General features: G+C 44.0%; 2 protein-coding genes across 2 annotated transcripts in view; both read left to right on the forward strand.

The window, feature by feature from the left end:
* LOC123509686 overlaps positions 1–1,241 on the forward strand; it is an 18,451-nt gene extending 17,210 nt beyond the window's left edge. The window contains exon 2 of the mRNA XM_045264162.1: positions 1,223–1,241. The gene's annotated coding sequence lies outside the window, so the exon portion shown is untranslated. The remainder of the gene's footprint in view (positions 1–1,222) is intronic.
* Positions 1–13,399, forward strand: part of LOC123509684 — a 155,216-nt gene extending 141,817 nt beyond the window's left edge. The window contains 17 exon segments of the mRNA XM_045264160.1: positions 1,940–2,600; positions 2,981–3,102; positions 3,609–3,707; positions 4,503–4,762; positions 4,764–4,787; positions 5,110–5,318; positions 5,620–5,741; positions 6,247–6,432; positions 7,276–7,447; positions 7,812–7,915; positions 8,418–8,482; positions 9,017–9,201; positions 9,697–9,944; positions 10,222–10,365; positions 10,802–10,968; positions 11,650–11,891; positions 12,443–13,399. Coding sequence (XP_045120095.1) covers positions 2,486–2,600; positions 2,981–3,102; positions 3,609–3,707; positions 4,503–4,762; positions 4,764–4,787; positions 5,110–5,318; positions 5,620–5,741; positions 6,247–6,432; positions 7,276–7,447; positions 7,812–7,915; positions 8,418–8,482; positions 9,017–9,201; positions 9,697–9,944; positions 10,222–10,365; positions 10,802–10,968; positions 11,650–11,891; positions 12,443–12,561 — 2,583 coding nt within the window. The 5' untranslated portion in view covers positions 1,940–2,485 and the 3' untranslated portion in view covers positions 12,562–13,399.
* Positions 13,400–14,379: the final 980 nt, after the last annotated feature.

The following is a 14,379-nucleotide window of genomic DNA, read 5'->3' on the forward strand; positions in this document are numbered from 1 at the left end:
TGTTGCTTGTTCCTTCTTTGTGATCTTTAGTGATCCTCCTCCTCTTCGCCCTCCTCCTCCTTTAGCCCACATAGACTTCTCTCTACCTCCTCCACCACCCATCCCTCATCTTCCTCTTCCTCCTCCTCCCTCACACTATACTGCCTCATCCCCTCAACTCTTCTCTCACTCCCTCATCCCGCCCTCTCCTCGCTCTCTCCCCTCTCACACTTAACGTCCCAGGCCTCTCCACCGCCACTGTCTGTCCTTCATTTGTCATTGTTTTGGCGCAGTTCTCTCCTCTTATCTTTGCTGTGTTGGTGTTTTTTTTTTTTTTTAATGTAGGAGGGAGGGGAGCCAAGGTTGGTGGGAGAGAGAGAGAGAGAGGGGGGGGGGTCAGAAGAACGGTTATGTTGTTATTTTAGGGAAAGCTTTTTGTTTTTTGTTTTGCTTGTTTGTTTATTTACTTATCTATTCATTTCTTTTCTTTTTTTCTTATATTTTGCTTGATGTCACATAAAGCACATTGAGACTTGACAAGTGTGAACCGTTATACAAAACCTGGCCGAGTGATGGTAAACTAAACTAGAAATCTTACTCACTTCTCGAACACAGGTATCTGAAATATTAACGCTTGAAAAAATACACACACACACACACACACACACACACACACACACACACACACACACACACACACACACTAAAAAGAAAACACAAACCAAACACGATCTTATTCTGACACCAGATTAGATTACCCTCTTGACGCCTGTACAGTATTGCATATTTATTCTTTGTTTTTATCGGTCTCCACCACATGCGCACACATAAAAAAAGAAAAGAAAAAAAAAATGCCGTCCTTGGAGAGAAACAACGAGGAGGAGGAGGCGGAGGAGGAGGCAAAAAAAGCGCGAGAAGTAGAAGAGAGTACCCGCTGCTTCAGAATTCCACCTTGCTGCGAGGTGTACCGGGGATCGAGAGTGGGGAGGTGATGGAGGGACGAGAGATGAGGGTACGGAGGGGGGTCTACACGGAGAGGGAAGGGATGGAGTCAGAGTATTGAGGGAGGAGGGTCTGAGATAACGGGAGATAGGTGACGGGGGGTGGGGGAAGATACAAGGGGAAGTGGGAGGGGGAGAGGAGAGTTGATGGGGAGGTAACGTGTGCAGCTGATAAGACCCAGATGTAATGAGTCTGAAATGATTGCCAATGGAGTTTCTGTTCGTTTACTGAAGAGTGGAAGGTGTGTGTGTGTGTGTGTGTGTGTGTGTGTGTGTGTGTGTGTGTGTGTTGGTTTATCAGTTTGTTATTTCTTTGTGTTCTTTTGTGTTGCATGTTCTCGTGTTAATGGGGAAATGCCTCCTTGTCTGATTAGATGAAAGAGGTTTATGGTGTGTGTGTGTGTGTGTGTGTGTGTGTGTGTGTGTGTGTGTGTGTGTGTGTGTGAGGGGGGGGAAGGAGTGTGGGAAAGTACTGTGGGATGAGTAACGAGTGAGTGAGTCAGTGAGTCTATCAGTGATAGGGAAAGTGTTTGTGTTTTTACGTGTTATGGTTCTTTACGTAATGCTTTGGGGGGGCGGTGTTCTTCTTCTTCTTCTTCTTCTTCTTCTTCTTCTTCTTCTTCTTCTTCTTCTTCTTCTTCTTCTTCTTCTTCTTCTTCTTCTTCTTCTTCTTCTTCTTCTTCTTCTTCTTCTTCTTCTTCTTCCATTCAAGTAATTTTACTCATCATTATTATTATTGTTGTTATTATTATTATTATTATTATTATTATTATTATTATTATTATTATTATTATTATTATTATTATTATTATTATTATTATTATTATTATTATTATTATTATTATTATTATTATTATTATTATTATTATTATTATTATTATTATTATTATTATTATTATTATTATTATTATTATTATTATTATTATTATTATTATTAAGCTGTTTGTTTTTCTTCCCAGGTGCAAGATGAGGACTTACCTGTAATTACTTGTTCACGTGGCAAGAGTCGGGGGTTGCCCTGATCTACGCCTGTCCCCCACCCTCCCTTCTCTCTCTCTCTCTCTCTCTCTCTCTCTCTCTCTCTCTCTCTCTCTCTCTCTCTCTCTCTCTCTCTCTCTCTCTCTCTCTCTCTCTCTCTCTCTCTCTCTCTACCTAATCATAATCTAACCGCAGTTTTTTGTCCAAGTCCTTTCACTCTCTTTATCCTCTCCATCTCTCCCTCTCTCTCTCTCTCTCTCTCTCTCTTTCCTCATCAACCCTCTACATATCACTCACTTTCCCTTCCCATCCCTTCACGTCTCTTCCCGTCCCTTCCTTACAGTCACTTTCCCTTCCCGTCCCTTCCATCCACCTCCCGTCCCGTCCATTCCCTCCTGCTGTCCTGCATATCACTTCGCCTTCCACCTCCTCATCTGTACCTAGTCAGTCTATCATCTCTCTTCCGCCTGTGCCCGTCTGCCTGGAACCTCTCCCTTAGTCAGCTCCATCAGTCAGTCAGTCACAAGATGGAGGCAAACGCAGGGGTGGATATGGAAGATTACTGGAATGAGGTGCTTACTTATCGCCGTCGCTCATCCAACTCCACGTGTCAGTCGGAGGAGGAGGGACGAAGCCATGACGGTACGTAAGAGAGAGAGAGAGAGAGTAGGTTTAGTGTTGTGTAATATTGAAATTGTTATCGTGACAAGGAGAGAGTTTATTTAGTGTAGTGCAATCTAGAAATTCTTACCATGACACACACACACACACACACACACACACACACACACACACACACACACACACACACACACACACACACACACACACACACACACACACACACACACACACACACACACACACACACACACACACACACACAGAGAGAGAGAGAGAGAGAGAGAGAGAGGTTAAATTCAAAACAAATCCAAAATTCTTCTGCATATATCCCTCCTCCACCACCTCCACTCCTCCTCTCCCTCTGTATCTTCACGCCCCTTCTTGTTTCGCTCCTGCAGAAGAGGTGGAGTCTGACGAGAATTTCCTGGAGGGTCTGGGCATCCCCGTCAAGGAAGACTCGGAACTCTCAGAGGACAACGTGACTCTCAGCAAGTTCCTGGGCACCTTGAACCCCCGTCAGGTCAGACACGCTAGTTTCCCTTGTTTCTGTCTGGATTCTTAACCTGATATGACTTCTAGCTAACTTAACCTATGGCCTAACTGAACTTGACCTTACCAAACTCAACACACTAATGCTTCCCTTGTTTCTGCTTAACTTAACCTAGTCTAACTTAACTTGATTTTTCCTAACTTGACGTGCTAATGTTGCCCTTGCTTCTGTGTGTATTTGTAACTTAACGTAACGTAACTTAACTTCACCTAAATCAAACCTTCTCAAATAACACGCTAATGTTTTCCTTCCTTCTGTTTGTATTTTCATCTAGCTTTGATAATACGAAATTTAAATCTTGGACAACTAAAACAATCCTTCTTATCTCTCGTTCATAATTTATCCTAACCTCAAAAAATACGAATATAAGTCTTTAGAAGAACCTCCGTGATCTCTCTTACTCTTACCTGATGATTTTGTTTCCGCTGTTGTTATCTTTTTCATTGATTTTACTGACTCCCTCTTCACTCACGCAGGAGGAGGCCCTGAAGCGGCGTGTGCGGACTGTCAACGCCACCATCAGGAGAAAGAAGCAGCGTCAGAAGCCAGACATCAGGAGCTTCTTCAACGCTGACGTGAGTGTGTGTTGAACCAGATGAAGATTCCCTCGATGGCCCTTCAGTGGACCTTTTTGCTCATTCGTTTTTGTTTTTCTTGGCCAGTATTCTCTTCTTAACATACAACAATAAGAAATGTGTAATCTCTTCGTCATTTAGCAAACTCAGTCACGTGCTTCCTTTTAATTTTCCCTCCAGTCACTCACCACCTTCAGCCACTTCTTCAGATAGCCACTCAGTCTATCCTGCCACTCACTTACAGTCATTCAGCTTCCCCGTGACTTTCCCTCCACTCACTCACCATCTTCAGCCACTCCTTCAGATAGCCACTCAGTCTGTCCTGTCACTCACTTATTGTCATTTAACTTTCCCGTGACTTTCCCTTCACTCACTCATAAGAACATAAGAAAATGAGGGAAGCTGCAAGAAGCCATCAGTCCTACACGTGGTAGTCCCTGTATGAAGCACGCCTGCCAATATGCATCAATCATTCACATCCATAGATTTGTCTTATCTTCTTTTTAAAGCTCCCTAATGACTCAGCACTAACAACTTGATTTATGACTCCACTCCGTTCATCTACCACACTGAGAACCAATTCCTACTCTCCACCTTCACCCATTGCTATGAATTAATACTCCATTCATCCTATTACTCCACTCTCCCACGGAACTCCAACACAGGCACGCATTATACTCGTAGATAAAACTCACTCCATCCATACCACTCCTTCACTCCCCCACAGAACACCAACACAGGCACGCATTATACTCGTAGACAAACACTCACTCCATCCATTTCACTCCCCCACAGAACTCCAGCACAGGCACACGCAGCCGCAGCGCCACTCCTGACTCCCTTGACTCCGTGTCGCCGCCAAGGACCCCACCAGACCCACATCCGAAGTCATGGGTGGACCCTTACCTCAGTCGCTCCAGGGGCTCCCTCGACTCCGGCAACCACTCCCTCGTCACCTCCCCCTCCATCCCAGGCCCCACCACCTTCCTGCCGGAGACACACCGCCACCCACACACCCACGTCCCCAGGCCCCATGTTGTCGCCGGCAGGAGACACACTCCCCAGTGATACACCCTCCAGGTTCGTGTGTGTGTTTTTTCTTCGTTTCTACACACACACACACACACACACACACACACACACACACACACACACACACGTGTAGCCCCTGTTCACCTAGCAGTGAGTAGGTACATCGAGGAGTTGTGACCTTGTTGTCCCGGTGTGTGGTGTGTGCCTGGTCTCAGACCTATCCCAAGATCGGAAATAATGAGCTCTGAGCTCGTTCCGTAGGGTAACGTCTGGCTGTCTCGTCAGAGACTGCAGCAGATCAAACAGTGAATTACACACTCCTCCACTACCTAACGCTCCCTTGTATCAACTCCTCCCTCCCCCCACACAGGAACCAATGGATTGACGACCCCGCCCCACACTTGTACCGCGCTCCGTCCCTCGACACACTGCCCAAGGTCGCTCCGGGGATCACCAAGGGCAAGGAGCTGCGGCGCCAGAGGTCTTACGCCAGGGATCTCGCCAGGGACGTCAAGAACTTTCACTCATCAAAGCAAGGCGCCTATGAATTCTTCCCAAAGGCCTCCGGAGATGACCACGGAGAGAGAGAGAGAGAGAGAGAGAGAGAGAGAGTCCTAGGCCCATATTCAGAAACGTTTTGCTCTCACAACGACTATTTTTCAAGGCCACAAAGACGATTCGCGGGATTTCTCAAGAGTGTTTCTCTAGTTAATAATGTCGAAATCTTGTCACTCTTCCTGTAGAACTGTAAAAATACCTTAAAAACTCGTGTAAATTCATATAAAGGCTTTTGATATAGTGGAGGTGAAACAGAGTAGTGTTTGAGAATATAAGACCGAGAGTGTATACCGCGGAGTAAGCCCTGTCCTTCGTGTTACAGAGGTGCAGGTGCTCAACTACCGCTACTTCGGCTCTGTTTACATCCCCCATGCCCGCTGCAAGGAGAAGGAGAAGCGCCCGCCCCTCGAGCCCCGCCAGCGCCAGGATACTGAGGCCGTCACGGTGCGTGCTGGTAGTGTTGGTGGTGGTAGTATGAAATAGTAGTAGTAATAGTTTTTGTTGTTGTTGTAGTCATAATAGTAAGTAGTAGTAGTGATAGTGGTTGTGGTGATAGTAATAGTGATGGTAATCGTAGTAGTAGTAGCAGTAGTGTAATAACAGTAGTAGTAGTAGTAGCAATAGTAGCAGCAGCACCAGCACCAGCAGCACCAGCAACAGCAACAGCAGCAGTAGCACCAACAACAGTAGTAACATCAATAATATCGGTACAAACAGCAGTAATAGTAGCAACATTATTATCATCAATGGTAGTAGTAGTAGTAGTAGTAGTAGTAGTAGTAGTAGTAGTAGTTGTTGTTGTTGTTGTTGTTGTTGTTGTTGTTGTTGTTGTTGTTGTAGTAGTGGCAGCAACAACAGCAGCAGCAGCAGCAGCAGCAGCAGCAGCAGCAGCAATACCCGCACACACAAACAACACACATCATGACACCCTCATTCCCATCTGTTACAGGACACCAGGCGAGCCTCTAGCGGTGACATACGGAAGTCCCTCTCAGTGTACCATCCGAGGGAGGCGCTGAGGGAGGAGAGGGAGAACCGGCCGCTGCGGGAGGACAGGGAGAACAGACAGCGCTCCACCTCCTCTGCAGACCTTGGATTTAGAGTCGGGAAGCAAGACCCGGAGGAGGAATTTCCGGTGAGCAATCAGAAGGAGGAGGAAGAAGAGAAGGAACACAAGAGGGAAGTGTGTAGGAGTAGTAGGAAGTAGAGAAGAAAGTAAAGCAGGAGATGAATAGGAAGTGTATAGGAACAGTAGGAAGAGGAGGAGAAAAGAAAACACGTGAGATGAAAGAGAAGTGTGTTGGAATAGGAAGAAGAGGAGGAGAAAGAAAATGCAAGAGATGAGAAGGAAGTGTGTAGAAGTAGGAAGAAGAGGAAGAGAAAGAAAATGTAGGAGATGAGAAGGAAGTGTGTTGAAGAAGTAGAAAGAAGAGGAGGAGAAAGAGAATGCTAGAGACGAGAAGGAAGTGTGTAGGAGTAGGAGGAGGAGGAGGAAGAGGAAGAAAAAGAAATTGCAGAGAGAGAGAGAGAGAGAGAGAGAGAGAGAGAGAAAGAAGTATGAAGGAGAAATAGGAAAAAGAGGAGAGAGAGAAGAGAATGCAAGATATGAAAGGAAGTGTGTAGAAGTAGGAAGAAGAGGAGGAGAAAGAAAATGCAAATGAGAAGGAAGTGTGTAGAAGTGGAGGCAAGAGGCCGAAGTGGATGGAGAGGAGAGGGTGGAGGGAAAAGGACGATTTGGTGGTGAGGTGGAGGATGCTCACGTCACCAAGCAGGACCTCAAAACTCACTCACTCTCTCTCTCTCTCTCTCTCTCTCTCTCTCTCTCTCTCTCTCTCTTTCCGGTTATTTCTGTCCTTTTTTTTCATTTTTTTTTTCTTCTTCCTATGTGACTTCTTCCTCCAACCTTGAACCAGTCCTCTAAGAACCACATTTAAGTCATTACGCTGAGCTGAGCCACGCCCGGTCTTCCCTTCTGCAGGATCTGGTGCTGGAGCCGGGGCGGTGCGGCCAGACGCGGGTAGACTGGCTGGATGAGGCGGACCTACAGAGGCTCAACTCCCTTGCCCTTCTGGAGCTGGACATCCTCTTCACCGAGCACCACATTCACCACCGCTGGAGGAAGGTCAAGAAGAGGAAACACTCCAAGGAAGGTGAGAGAGAGAGAGAGAGAGAGAGAGAGAGAGAGAGAGAGAGAGAGAGAGAGAGAGAGAGAGAGAGAGAGAGAATTTTTTTTTTACTTCACTCCTTACTTTGATCTGAAAGAGAGAGAGAGAGAGAGAGAGAGAGAGAGAGAGAGAGAGAGAGAGAGAGAGAGAGAGAGAGAGAGAGAGAGAGAGAGACATTTTTACTTCACTCATTACTTTGATCTGTAAAAAAGACAAAAAAAAAAAAACAAGAGGAAAACGTTAAAATAATGTACTACAACTCAATAAGTCCACATCGTAACTCTGTCACTGTATTGCTCTGCTTTATTGCATATCCTTCACGTGACTCACCGCTCTAACGGATCCACAGAGAGCGGGGTGTTCGCGGCGGCCCTGGAGAGTCTGCTGCAGCGGGACAGGACCTTCTTGCCGGAGTCCCCCCTCGAGGCCAGCGTGCCGCTCGTTTTCTATAAGGTGAGGGTCCCCTGCTCGCCTCACTGTAGGAGGGGTGTCTATACAAAAAAGTGAAGAGGAAATGTTCATATTTCTTTTATATTTTTATGTTTATGTTTTAGATTGATTAGCTGATTACATGCCCACATTTTTCTTCTTTCTCCTTTTCCATGCTGTTTATGTATCGGTTTAATATTATATTCATATTTTAAAGCATTCATATCATCATCTTTCCTCTGTGTAATCAGAACAACAAAAGCTATCACCTAGTATTGCCCTGACTAGTACATCTCATTGAACCTGAAACACTGTAATGTCCGTCATGGAATTCAAACTTTACTCTTATGAATAACTTGAATAAAGGAACAGACAACCCATCTCTTCTCTCCCACTACATTTCACCTTCAATATACCTTTACACTTACCACTGTTTGTTCTTCTGTTGCCGATCGTTTATTCTCATTACTCAACCTTAAAAGTTCTGAGGCAATTAATATTCTCGTTTCCTTGGCGTGTGTCTCAGATGGCGTGGCAGCTGGAGAGACACGGGCTGCACCAGGAAGGCATCATGCGAGTGCCGGGACACAGGTGAGGCTCAGTGCAGCTTCTTCGTTAATGTGCAAGTCTTTTTATGTCTTTCTGAAGTGTCTCTACCTTGTGCTATTCAGCTGCTTATTCCTTTGTCTTTCATGTGTTGTTTGATATGTTCTTTCTTCTCATCTCTTCGTTTTCTTTGTAATTCATATCTTCTCCTTATTTATTTGTTTCCCACTCTGTCGTATATTTTCATTAACTTTAGTATCCATCTCATATCAGTGTATTCATCATTATTTTCATTGATATATGCGGTTAAATATCTTTATCTATCTATCTGTTATCTTTTCAGCCTTGTGCCTCTTTTTTACTTTCTGTTCTACCCTTTCCATTGTTATCCACTAAAGTCAGTTTATCAGTGTATTATAATATATTCATCACTTTCATCATCAAGTCACAATCTATCCATCTGTCAGTCTAGTTTCACCACCTCTCACCACTATCTGTCATTCTAGCTATCTATCTATCACACTACAATCAATCAGTCTATCTATCTATCAGCCAATTCACACCACCCTCTCACCACAGGTCACAAACGGAACAGCTACGTCGCACTCTGGACTCACACTTCTACAGCGATCCTGCCACTGCCGACTCAGCCCTCAGGAACGCCACACCAAATGATATCGCTGCCCTTATCAAGACCTTCCTTAGAGAGCTGCCAGAGCCTCTCCTCACCCACGCCTACACGCCGGCCTTCTACAAGTGCCACCGTATGTGTTCTGTAATTGTAGAATTCAAGGTTTGGGTTGTGTGTTAGCTTTTGTGTTGTCCTCTGTTCTGTGTCTTTGGGTGTTTTGTTCAGATATATATATATATATATATATATATATATATATATATATATATATATATATATATATATATATATATATATATATATATATATATATATATATATATATATATATATATATATATATATATATATATATATATATATATATATATATATATATATATATATATATACACAAAAAATAGACAAAGAGCCAACAAAAAATTATGGATAAGCATTTCTGATAATACTCTTTAAGGACAGTAAATTCAATGGGACCTTTTTTGACATATATATTTATAAATTATAAAAGAATCTCTTCTTACATTATGAATAAAAAGAAATAGTACTTTTTTCCTTGCTCATCACTACTAATTATAACCACCACCACCACCACCTCTACTATTAACATCTCTATTACATCCCCCAGGCATCCCAGACATTGGTGAGCGTGTCCTGGCCCTCACAATGCTGGTGCTGCTGCTGCCCACACCCCACCGAGACACCCTGTACGCCCTCCTGGACCTGTGTGCAAGGGTGGTCACTTACCAGGCCACCAACAAGATGTCCTTGTACAATGTGGCAATGATCGTGGCGCCCAACATCTTTCTGCCTCCCAGCCCTCGTCACAAGCTCAACCTGCGCTCTGAGGACAAGGAACAGCAGCTTAACCATGAGGTGGGTTTCCCTGGTCCTGACTACAGTGTCCTTTTCAGGTTCTCCACAATTTTTTCACTGCAATAATTCAGTTTAAGAAAAAAGTCACAGATTGGCACCATGTGCAAATCTCTTCCTATTGTTTCTAGCCCTTGCATCTTTCTCTATGACTCCCTACCATTGCAGTTCTACCACAGTTTCATCCCTCCATCTCCCTTTCTGTCTTTCCCTTAATCTTCTACCCTCAAAAAATACATTCAGTACATCGAGTTCACACATGCCTCGTCTCCTCCCTCAGATGACGTATGCAAGCATCACCACACAGCTGACTCAAATGCTCATCAAATACCGTGACGTGCTGTGGACGGTGCCACACAGACTGGTGGCTCAAGTGCGGCGCCAGTACCAAGCTGAGGCCCTCAAGCTGCTCAACACCACACCTGTGAGTACTGGCAGAACACTTAGGGCTCCTGGCTGGTGCATGAGAGTGAAAAAGAGAAGGTAATTTAATTGATTAGATGCAGAAGAGAGTACTGGATTGTGAGAAGAAAGAAGTTATCCTGGCTTGTGCATGAGGATAGGAGATGAAAAAGAAAAGGTTTATTTGATACAGGAATGGTTTTCAGAGACATCAAACTGGAAAAGAGGAATAAAGGGAAGAATTGGATTTAAGGACGAAGAGAAGAGAACAGACTAGTGAGGGAGGTGCTAGAGATGGTACAAGAGACTTGGGGAATAGATGAAAGTTAAAAGTAATACACAGTTTCAGATTCAGTAAAGGCAGCAAAAGAGTGGAAAAAGGCCCACTGAGGTGCTAATCCTAAAGCAAAATTCAAAAGCATAATACAAGTGTCTTAATACATGCACATCCTTCACAGATGCGTCGGCTGCTGTCCCGCAAGAGTAAGGAGACCATTCAGCGGCCAATTGAGAATGAGGTGGACTACCAGGAGGGAATCTTGAGGGTGTCAGCGCCACAGTTCAACAAGATCAACTACCCGGTGAAGCTGAACTCTCGTATGACGGCAGGTGACCTCCTGACCAAGTGAGTAGATGTGGACAGTGATAGCCTTCTCCTCCTCTGTCTCTGTATGTGGTTGACCAAGGGAAGTGTATGGAATAATAATGTTTTCCTTCTGTCTCCATCTCTCTGGTGGTTGACAAAGTGAGTAGATGTGTTCTCTCTGTTTCTTTCTTTTGTATAGTTTACTTAATGAACAGATGTAGGTGTTAATGTTCTTCTCTCTGTCTTCCTCTTTGTATAGTTGAGGGTCTTAATATTCTTGCCTTTCTCTGTCTCTTTGTTTGGTTGTACAAGTCCTTGGATGAAAAGCACATTGAAAACACGTGTCCCATTTTCCTGCTCTCTCTGCCAGCCTGTTTTCACATTACCTACATGACTCAATCAGCAAGTATAGACAACACATCTGCAGCCTATAACAGTATAAACTATTGAGAGAAGAAGGTTGAGCGCATGTAAAAACTCCAGAAACTTTTTTTTTCATGTGCTGGAAAGTCATGTTTTGGGGATAGAACTGAATGAGGGACAAAATACCAATTGCACAAACTAATTACTTTTACTACCAATACTACTACAACTACTACTACTCATTGATGAAATTGCTGTATCTGTTTATGTTTAATCTCCTGATAACTCTGATGCTTACAAGGGCGAACTAAAAGAGAGAAATGCTATAACAACACTCCACCTCTTTCTCCTCGACAGGTTTATCGAGGAGCTCACACTGCTGCCAGAGAACCCTCGTCGTGTGGAGGGGCGGAGGGAGCAGCAGTACAAGCGATCCAGTGTGGGTGGAGTCAGTGGTTCACCTCCATCTGGCAATGCTCCACCTCCCCGCCACCTCCCACCCTCCACTCCCTCCTCCCAGTACCTTGCCTGTCTCCTCAGTGGCTCACTCAAGAATGCTCTCCAGCAGCACGCACTACACGAGCAGGGAGGAAATATCGGTGTGTAATAATAAGTATCTCTCTCTCTCTCTCTCTCTCTCTCTCTCTCTCTCTCTCTCTCTCTCTCTCTCTCTCTCTCTCTCTCTCTCTCTCTCTCTCTCTCTCTCTCTCTCTCTCTCTCTCTCTCTCTCTCTCTCTCTCTCTCTCTCTCTCTCTCTCTCTCTCTCTCTCTCTCTCTCTCTCTCTCTCTCTCTGTGATATCTAAAAGGCTCTATGTTTGTTGTTTTTATGTAGTTTTTCCCCTCTGCATGTGATTATCAAAATAATGTTCCATTTTTTATCTATTTTTATGTCTTGTGGTTGTACCACCACCACCACTAGACTTTCTTTCCATCCTTGTTCTTTCTTCTTTTTTTCTCTTTCATTTCATGATAGCATCTTCTTTTCTTCTTTTCACCCTCTGTTTCACATCCCAGCCAGAACATGACTTTTCTCTTCTTTCCACATTCTTTCAGCCTCCATTTCACAGCCTAACAAGGACCTGAAGGCTTCTTAGTAACACTTTCTACCATCCCTCACCAACTCCTCTAATCATCCTGTGTCTCCTTCAGGTAACCGCCGCCTGGACCCCAATGCCAAGCTTCTCGCAGTATACCAGGACAACCCCAATGCAGAATTCACAGTCAAGTGCCACCACCTTGGAGGGCAGAGCTCAAGGAGGAATTCATAGAGACAGACTTTACATTGTGCCCTCTCCTTTTCCTTCAGGGTCCTGCTTTAAGGTCACAATTGTCAGGTGTCTTTCCTGTGGGGGAGCTAGGAGATGCAAGTGCTCAGATCTGCTTATGGAAACTAGTGCAAGAAGTTGTATAGTAGTAGTAGTAGTAGTCATAGTAGTAGTGGGTGCCTGTGTTTGTCTTGAACGCTTCCAGAGGCTATACAGGAAGTTACAGGTTACAGATACAGGTGCTCAAATGTATTTGTGTGGAGATGAAGTGGTTCTGTGAACTTGCAGAGGAAGTCGTGTAGGAGTAGCTGTAGTGATGTGTGTCGCTGTGTGTGTGTGTCATTGTGTGGCTGGTGTCATGAGTTCTTCCAGAGGCTATATAGGAAGTTACGTGACTGCTGGCGTATAGAGGAAGGAAATTCAGGACATGCTAGTCGTCTGTGGTGAAATGTGACTGAAAATAAGAAAAGTTTCTGTTTGCCACTATGGAACTCCCATTGAAAGAAAAAGGTGAATGTTATGTTTAGGAACAAGATGTCTATTCTTCTGACAGTTGGGAAAATGAAACAGTGTGATAGGTTAGGTGGAAAACATCAGATTACATAATGAAGCTCGTGTCTGAAAGGTCTTGTCTCTTGTGAACAAAGGAGCAAGGGAACTGAGGGATAATTAAGAAAAGGTCTGGAAAGATACAGAAGAGAGCTGGAAAAGAAGAATAAAAGAGGAGAATAAGAAGGAAATGCATAGATTATACATGAAGTTTGTGTCTAAATGCTCTTGTCTATTATGAATGAAAGAGCAAGAGAACAGAAGGATGATTAGAAAGAGGTCCAGAAAAATACAGAAGAGAATGCATAAGCAAATAAGGGAAGCTCCACAAAGCCTTCAGGCACTTGTGGCAGTCTCTGTATAGAAGAAAGCTGAGATTAAAAAACAAGGAAGGAATACAAAGAAAAGACAGTGTAAGTAACTGAGAAAGGTACCATTGACTCTGCTCTGTTATTCAATACCCAGCTTGACCATATTATACTCAATTCCCCTTATTTCCTGGCCACTGCACTCAGCCCCACAGACTCAAGCCAGGGGCACTTAACTCAGTCCCCAGGATGAGTGCAGGCTGAGGAAGTGGCGGAGAAAAATGTGTTCTAGAATGAAAGGAAACTGTGTGTGTGTGTGTGTGTGTGTGTGTGTGTGTGTGTGTGTGTGTATTTACCTAATTGTATTTACCTAATTGTAACATACGGGAAAAGAGCTATGCTCGTGTTGTCCCGTCTCCATATCTATTAATGTCCAGCTTTTTCTTAAAATCATGAATATTCCTTGCGTTGACCACTTCCACGTCTAAACTATTCCATGCTTCCACCCTTCTATGAGGGAAGCTATATTTTTTCACATCTCTCCTATAAGTGGCCATTTTAGTTTTTTCCCATGCCCTCTCGACATTCTTCCATTCCACATACACAGATCTTCCCTATCCATTTTTTCCATGCCAATCATCACTCTGTATATTGCTATCAGGTCTCCCCTTTCTCTTCTGTTTTCCAGGGTTGGAAGTTGCATTCTTTTCAGTCTGTCTTCATAAGTCAAATCTCTTAAGTCAGGCACCATTTTCGTTGCAGCCCTCTGTACTTTCTCTAGTTTCCTTATGTGTTTCTTTAAGTTCGGAGCCCACTGTATTGTTGCATATTCAAGCCTCGGTCTTATCATTGCAGTAATTATTTTCTTCATCATTTCTTCATCTAGATATACGAACGCCACTCTTATGTTCCTCAATAAGTTCAATACTTCTCCAATTATTTTGTTTATATGTCTCTCTGGCGA

Source organism: Portunus trituberculatus, chromosome 27 (genome assembly GCF_017591435.1).
Source record: "Portunus trituberculatus isolate SZX2019 chromosome 27, ASM1759143v1, whole genome shotgun sequence".
In the NCBI taxonomy this organism is placed as follows: Eukaryota; Metazoa; Arthropoda; class Malacostraca; order Decapoda; family Portunidae; genus Portunus; species Portunus trituberculatus.